Source organism: Agrilus planipennis, unplaced genomic scaffold (assembly GCF_000699045.2).
Source record: "Agrilus planipennis isolate EAB-ADULT unplaced genomic scaffold, Apla_2.0 scaffold18, whole genome shotgun sequence".
In the NCBI taxonomy this organism is placed as follows: Eukaryota; Metazoa; Arthropoda; class Insecta; order Coleoptera; family Buprestidae; genus Agrilus; species Agrilus planipennis.
In genome coordinates this window covers 2,046,227-2,055,097 of record NW_020438920.1, presented here as the reverse complement: position 1 = coordinate 2,055,097, position 8,871 = coordinate 2,046,227, and the positions used below count along the sequence as shown (strand labels likewise).

The 8,871-nt window shown below is 32.3% G+C and overlaps 1 protein-coding gene across 2 annotated transcripts in view; it reads left to right on the top strand.

Annotated features, from left to right (window-relative positions):
- Positions 1 to 3,177: 3,177 nt before the first annotated feature.
- Positions 3,178 to 8,871, top strand: part of LOC108744093 (serine protease inhibitor I/II) — a 19,085-nt gene continuing 13,391 nt past the window's right edge. Inside the window, exon 1 of one of the 2 annotated variants that reach the window (XM_025973819.1) lies at positions 3,178 to 3,330. In XM_025973819.1, the coding sequence (XP_025829604.1) occupies positions 3,261 to 3,330 (70 nt within the window). In that variant the 5' untranslated portion in view covers positions 3,178 to 3,260. The remainder of the gene's footprint in view (positions 3,331 to 8,871) is intronic. The other variant, XM_025973821.1, reaches the window with a different exon arrangement.

Sequence of the window (8,871 nt, the reverse complement as noted above, 5' to 3'; positions counted from 1 at the left end):
ATGCTTTCTGTGAATAAAATGAATAAAACAAGTTAGTAAACTGAGAATCAGAGTTATCTGTGAATTCAATGAATCGCCTGATTGAATGACACAATACCTTCCCCTCCCTCCGCTAACCCCTAGTACCCATTGACATTTTGATTGTAATACATTTCAGATTGCTATTTAGGAAATGTATAGATTTCTTAGGAAATTTATCTAATATAATTTATTCAGATTTCGCATTTCCGGCTGATGTTAGGAATTATATACATTTCCTTGGAATTGTATACAATGACGGATTACACACATTTCCGTTAAAATATATAAAATAGTATATTTGATGGCAAATGTTAGCAGATGGCGGTATATTGCTTGCAAATTAATAAAGCGAGCAATAATGTATCGGATAAATCCATATTTTTATTATACGTAACATATTACCCAACAGTAAGATTGCACTTAGCCACTCTATGCAAAAGGAAAAAATCCCTAACAATTCACCAAAAATCACTACACTTCCGCTTCTGCATCCGCTTCCGAAAAATTTACTGTTTACTTCTGTTTCCGCTTGCATCATTAATGCGGGCTAGTGATGCTCGGGGAACCCCCCCTTTTTATTTTTGAAGGATATTCATGCGCTACGTTTTTTTGAAATTTCTTAGGGTCTCGAGAAAACTTTTAATATATACGTAACATTTTACAATTTTTCTCTTAATATAATACTTACTGTCTTTAAATTGAAATTTACTAGATCAATAAAAAGTTAACCAAAAATGTAAGAATATGTTCTCAGAAAGTATTTTATTTTAAAAAAGTGTTTAGAAAATACGTATTTTGTATCTAGGATTTCAAACACAATTTCCAAAAGTATCTTGTATCCAGATTTAAATATTTTTTTGAGATAATCATTTTGTATTTTTTTTTAAAATACTTTTCCAAACGTATATTCTCTTTGTAAACTGCAAAATACATTTTTGCCTTTAAAAATATTGCTAGTAGTAAACATATAAAATGATGAATGAAATTTGCTTACATTGGTCATTGAAGGTATTAGAAGCTTAAAAAGGGGACAAAGAGACATTCCATGAATGACTTCTAATTTTTTAACTGAAGAGAGCCCAAAAACTAAACCCCTTAGAAATGGATAATCTAAAATATTGGATCGATATTGTTTTCCGAGTTCAATGTCATCGTCCATGGAATTTTGAAGTTCCAAATTGATATCAGCACCTGCCAAATCACCATTTATCGTACCTTTAGCAAGGAACTACGAAATTCTATGACTTACGACAAAACAGCCCGCAAAACAATATCGAATTGACATACGCCAGCTGGGTAAAACCAAAAACTACAAGATATTACTGTGTGCTAATAAATGCATATAGAAAACGATTCGAAAAACTTCACTTATTAGATGAACCCAAAACTAAAGAAACTGTGGATTCCATTTCTTTCTTTTATTACAATGTGTAATAGATCAGAAATAAAATGTGGTTGTAAATATTTTGATATAAAACGATTGATGTTGATTTTACATCAATAAAATTATTTGCAACCCTATTTTGGCTCTCATATTTCACGCTAAGCAAAGTATTTTGGCAACAGTGTCTTTTTTTCTAATTAAAACCGTGACAAAGGCAAAGAAACTATAACATAAAGATAAAAGAACTATGTCTCAGTCACTTCAAATATATGAAATGAATATGAATCATACTTAATTTTCGCAGCTGGTGATATAGTGCAAACACCATTATTAGCCCAAAAATCAAACAAGCATTTGGATTTTGTATCCATATACTTTAAAAAAAACATTTTGCACATATCTACTTGTATTTGATATCTCAAATACGTTACCGAAAAGTATCTTGCAACTTGTATTCCAGATTCTTTTTTATATGGTATCTTATACATCCCTTTTGGTTAGTAAACATAATATCTACTTTAATTTGTGATTTATAAAGATGAAAGTACAGCATCATAAGGTCGTCAGTCCTAAGACTTGTTGGACACATACCTCCACTCTTTTCTATCTTGAACTAAACTTCGCATTTCCCTAAAACTAGAACATCCCCATATCCTTACCTGTTTGTGAACAATAATCTAATCTGGGTCTACCTCTACCCCTCTTAACTCCTGTTTCTGCCTCTAATATGTCTCTGACTAGACGTTCATGTCTAAGAAAGTGTCCTACCAATCTATCTCGCCTATTTTTTATTGACTTCCATAGAGTCCTCTCTTCTCCTATTCTCTCTAATACCTCTTCATTTCTAACCTTTTCTACTCACGTTATCCTCATCATTCGCTTATAACACCACATTTCGATAGCCTCTAACCTTTTCTTTTCCACCGCGCCCACTGTCCATGTTTCGTACCCGTAAAACGCCGTGCTCCAAACATACACCTTTAACAGCCTTTTTCGAATTTGTAAATTAACCGGTCGTGAGCATAGAAGTGAACCTTTTTTGTTATATATCTCCACTGCTCTTCATAACTACTAAGCTAACAGACGTGATTCGTGATTGGCTCTCGTAAGGACGTCGTTTTGTTTGGTTGGTTGTTAGTGCTAAATGTTTTTTCAAAATTGTTCAGTTTGTATCATCCAAACTTCCATCGGATGAGTAGTGCAAAACGAAAAGTTTCAATTCGTCAGTCCTAAGACTGGTTGGGTAAGCACCTCTACTCTTTCCTATCCTGAGCTAATCTTCGCATTTCCCTAAAACTAGAACATCCCACGTCCTTAACTATTGGTGAACAGTTATCTAATTTACACCTAGCTCTATTTCTCTTAACTCCTGTTTCTGCCTGTAATATGTTTCTTATTAAACCTTCATGCCTGAGAAGGTGTCCTACCAACCTATCTTGCCTATTTTATATTGACTTCCATAGAGTCCTCTGTTCTCCTATTCTTTCTAATATCTCTTTATTTCTAACTTTTTCTACCCACGTTATCCTCATCATCCGCCTATAACACCACAACAACGTGAAGTTTTTTTATATTAAGGGAGGTCCCGATCCGATGTTTTTGAGTGGGCCTCAATGGTATAGTTGCACATACCAGCACATTTACATGTTTTTTTACCATGCTCCTGTGTACCGATTTAGAAATAAAGAAAATCCCAACGTTATTAACATCCCCCCACTACGCACAACTGTGTAACTACAGCAAGTGTATTTATGGTACGTGGTGCTTGAAACAGAGACAAGTGTACGTTGCGCCAATATAAATAACTGGCAAACCTAAAGAACCTGAGTGATTATTTATTCGCAAAGTTGTCAAAATGTACGGTACAACACTTTTTGTTTGTGTCATTGCTGCATTCGCTTTCGTTATTGTTGAAGGAAGATCCGGTAAGATAAACAAACAACATCTATTAAATTGCTATAATGATTTTTATAAGAATAATTTATTTAATTCCAATAGTGTTGCTAAATTAATTTGTTAACTGACTGAAAGAAAATGACCATTTTTTTAAAGGACCATTAATTATTTTTAATTTAGTGCTATAGATAAGTCATATGAAATAATTTTAGATACGCAATAACATTTTGTTTTTTTTTGATAAATTATGTACCTATGACCCACAAAAAGACAATGGTAAAAAAAATTATTAAATAAATATCAAGTTTTTAATAATTAAGCTTCGAAACTTATGAACTATTTTGGATAGAGTGATATCAATTCATATAAATACAGGGTGACTGGAGATTGCTCGTAGTAGAAACCATTACTAATTTGGGATGATTTAACCTTTATCACTTAGGAGCCGGACGTGTGTCATTTTTGAGAAAATGTACTTGTTACAAAAATTCGAATTTTTGAAGTTAAAAAAACTTTCGGCCTGAATTTTTGTATGATCTGATTGCTTATTAATTGATCAATCTTCCTCAAGCTAAAAACCACGAAATTTATTGTTAGATTTTATATTGTGTCCTTTAATACTTTAAGAAGCTTTCAATAGTTGTAATATTGTTTGGATGTTGATACTAAATATTATTATATTGTATTATTATTTATGTTGTGGGTTAAAATATGTGTTAAAGTTTTAAATCAGAAGTAGATTTTCTCGAAAATAGTACATTTCCGACCCGCCAAGTGACGTTAAATCATTTCAAATCTGTGATAGTTTCCTCTTCCGAGACGAAAAACCAACAATTTATAGACACCCTGTATATTAGAAATCGTATATTTTTATATTGTATTGTTAATTATACTGTGGGTTAAAATATGTGTTAAAGTTTTAAAGTAGATTTTCTTGAAAATGGCACATTTCCGACCCTTAGGTGATAGAGGTTAAACCATTTCAAATGTGTGATAGTTTTCTCTTCCGAGACGAATACGAGCAATTTATAGACACCCTGTATATTAGAAATCGTATTTGGTCGAAATTTGACCTAATTGCTTCTAAATCAAACAATATGCACGCTGCACCACCTTGTCTTACTTTTTTTTTTGTTTCGACCCTTGATAGTATATTACGTATGAAGTACGGCTTTCCTTTCCGGGTGTAAATTGTCATCCGAGTTGAAGGCGAAGATGGTGAAACGTTCTGTAGCAAGGACTAAATGCGATTTCTTACCTATAAGGGAATGTTGTGTTGTTTTTGAAGGGATATGGTAAAAAATCGTATACGGGACTTGGGAAGAAAGTACGTATGATACCACTTCGCGGAATTTTCCGTCCTTGCTTAGCATCAAATAGCACTCATACCTAGAAGTATTTTCTTCTTTCGGTGTATAATATAGCAACTATTTATGTTTGAACTGTTTATTGTTATATTAGATTTTATCCGCGGTTTTGCTGACACTAATGTCCTAAATACTTGTCAAAGATCATCGACGACCTATGTCCTATTCTGTACCTTTGACAATGGGTATACAAAATTTCATAATGAGTAGTTAAAGCGTGAAATCGTAACAAACAAACAAACAAACAAACAACATCAGATTGGCATTCATAATATTAGTGACTATATCACATTTCTTGTGAATTTCATTGTAAGTGAATCGAGTTGATGGGAATCCTTTTGTGGTTGGAGAAAAAGGGGACGCACTGTTTTCATGCTCGTATTATTAATTATTGTGGTATGGAAATTAGTTTAGATTAATTTTTCGTATGTATTTAATTGTGTTTGTCTATAGTAGGATTGCCCCTCTGCTCATTGAACATAACTAAAGTGTAAAGTACATCACTTTATTAAAAAATTGTTTGCCAGCATCAAGTTGCATACTTTTTGATAAGTTGTTTCCTTTTACATAAGCTTTAATGGGTAAAAAAAGGTAATCTTAAGAACGCAATCTATGCATTAAGAAATAACAACGCTAAATTTTATAAAAATCTTCACTCTAAAATTGAAATCATGGTAGACATCTCATAGATCGTTTTTGAAAAATAACCCCAGGATAACAAAGAAAGCAATTTTTAAAAAATAATCGAACTCTGTCTTTTCAAATAATGTTTATCTATATATATAATAAGTTGGAATACATATTTTTATTGACCGATTATAAGCATGATTATCCTTGACTTTACTTACGATTAACTATGAGGTTATCATCTGATTATGAGTGAAAGTAAAAAAATTAAGCAATTAAATCACTTCTCAGACATGAACCATTATTTTACATGTTTACTTGTGTATTTCTGTGATACAGTAATTAACATCTTGGACAAAAAAAAAGTGATAAAAAGAAATGCGGATTTAACAAAGTTATGCTTAAATTAAAGGTTGCACGTAGTTGTTAATACCGCAGATATAGATCCACGGTTTGCCTGAAAAGACGAACTGTTTATTTAGTTTTTTGTTTAAACGTTTTACTATTATAGAATATTACTGCTAACTTCCTTAATACGTCAGACCGATTAACTCGAACGACAAAAAGTGACAACCTCAATGTTAACAGTACCTACTAGATATAGTGTTTTATTGGACATAATCCGTTGTAAAATATTCAATGTTAGAAGACCCAAATATAGGAAGTTTAACTTTTTCTATTATCGAAATTATAATTATAAATTCGACTAAAATTTGGGTATATTTGAAAGTAGAAGCATAAATAAAATTAATTTTTTTGTCCCTATTTGCATGTATGGTTGTGCGTCCTAAAAAAAAAGGTTTTAATAAATTGTAACTTTAAATATGATTTCGCCTTTAGATGAAGCATTTGCCTATTATATGTAATTTCCGAAATTCATTTCGTTAGATGCTAGTACTTTGTACAACAGTAGGGTTCCGATGAAATTTTCCAGTACGGAACTCCAAACACAGAGGTTTATAGATTTATAAGGTAAGGTATGCCTTTTAGAAAGATAAGTTTCAAATAAAAATTATAAAATACCACACCGATAACTGTTTGCGACTCGCTGATGAGATCCAAAAAGATCGAAATTCGACAGAACACTGACCACTTCGAATTTGTTTGTTCGAAATAAAAATTGTAGAGAAACTAAATCCTTTAATTTGAGCCACGGTACGATTAATTTTGTCAGTTAGTTATTGCACAAATCCTAACATGTCAGTTAGTTATTGCAAAAATGACTTTTTTTAGTGATTTTATCATATTGATGTGAAGGTATTTAAATTTGGAATTGAACTAGTTTTTGTGGGCGTAAGCTGGCCAATTTGCTAGTGAATAATTGTTAATTAAAAACAAGTTCGATTCCAAATTTAAATACCTTTATTTCAATGTGATAAAATCACTAAAAGTTAATTTTTGCAATAAACAATCAATATACAAGAAATGGCAACTTTTGCCGTTTTTTTTTTGGAATTTGTGCAATAACTAATTGATAAAATTAATCTTACCGCGGCTAAAATTAAAGGTTTTTAATTTCTCTACGATTTTTATTTGAAACTTTTCTTTCCAAAAGGCATACCTTGCCTTCCAGATCCAAAAACCTGTTTTTTTGCCAACTTTGGACCTCCCCCGTTTGTTAACGCATACTTTTTCGAAGTTTAACAATATACAGGGATGCTAAATTTTTCTCCGTCTACATAAAGGAACAACTCCCGTCTGGTAACAAATTTATGTCTGGAAAATTCCCTACCGACTGGACTAATTTAGTTACACACACATGAACTTAAACCTGTAATCGGTTTAAACTGTATTTAATGAAGTTTTCTTTAGATAGAGCGTTGATTTTAGATATTTGTTGTTTCTTTCAAGGTACCTTGGACTATTTTGTTCTCTGAAAGGTCAATTTATGCGTTGGAGGAAGGGTTTTCATAACTCTTACAACCATTGACATTATTTTCTTTAAAAGTTATCACAAGTTCTCATGTATGACAGAAAACTTCAGCGTTAAAGACAATTATTGTGTCGGTAAATAGAAAATAGACCAAGACCGAGACTGTATCAACAAGAACAAGACCAAGATCAAGACCGAGACTATATTAGCAAGACCAAGACCAAGACGGAGAATATACAGCAAGACCAAGACTAAGACCAAGACTATATGAATAAGACCAAGATCAAGACCGAGACTATATTAGTAAGACCAAGACCAAGACCAAGACGGAGACTATATCAGAAAGACCAAGACCGAGACTATATCAACACGAACAAGACCAACATCAATACCGAGACTATATTAGCAAGACCAAGACCAAGACGGGGACTATATCAGCAAGACCAAGACCAAGAGCGAGACTATATCAGCAAGACCAAGACCAAGACTGAGACTAAAAGTGTTTGATCAAGACGAAGACCAAGAGTGAATAAGCAACACCAAGGCCAAGACCAATACCAAGTCTGGGAAAGTCTTGGTTTTGTTTTGCTCGTCGCTAGTAAGCCATCAAACTTTACTGACCCTATAAATGACGGAATTGATAATAATAAAATACATNGCATAAAGTTATTTCTTTTTGTTAAAAACGACTCGATCTTGTCCTATTCTTTGCTTTGTTTTTGACTCACTAAACATCGAAAATCAGCGGCTTCTTCTTGTTTATCGTCTCCTATTTTTTTATTAGTTTTATTAAAGGATATTTAATTTATCCAAGGTATTCAATATTATCTTTGTATAAAATTGTAGATAATTATTTTAAGCAAATGACGACTCCGTATGTATATGTTAGAGATTCTGTCAAACAAAACGTCGCCAATCGCCAAACTAAAATTCTGTAATATTAAACGTGGTAATATAAATCAATTAAACTCTGATCGAAAACGGAAGCGAAATAATGCAGGGTAGATATTTTACTGGAGCAACTGGATAGTCATGATAGTTAGTAGAAGAAAATCGACATTTAGTAATATCCTTATTAGCCCCTTTTCCTGTATACAAAATAAGGACTTACGAACGAAGAAATCATAGCTTAATCATCGAAGCTTTGTAGCTTCTGGGTTTGATTAAGGTTTGATTAGTGAATTATCGGGTCTCACAAAAAGAGTTATGATTAGTCTACGTGTACATCAATTGTCTTTATTCTATCGATTTTTATCTAATAGTAGGGGAGACGGTATCGTACAGTCAAACGCTGACACCTTTATTAGATTAGGTTAGGTTAGGGTTGGGTTTGATTAGGTTAGTTTTTCAAATTTCCGATCAGTAAAAAGCTGAAATTAGGGCTTATTTTGGGATTTACCTTCAAACCTAAGATGAACTAGAATGTATAAACACCTTCTCAATAAAATCGCTCAATAAGATAATAATGACATATTGTCTATTGGGATCCGTCAAATGGGCATACACCATCTCATGGCAAAATTTATAACTCGAATGAGGGAAAAATTTACATAGGAACTGTGCACGCAAATTGTAAAATTGTTTATTAAAATAATAAAACACGTTAAAAAAGTAAAAATTTTTTTGATGATGGAGTCGACGAAGTTTTCTTCTAAAGTTAAATCAAATAAAAAGTTAATATGTTCAGTGAAAAGCTGCAATAG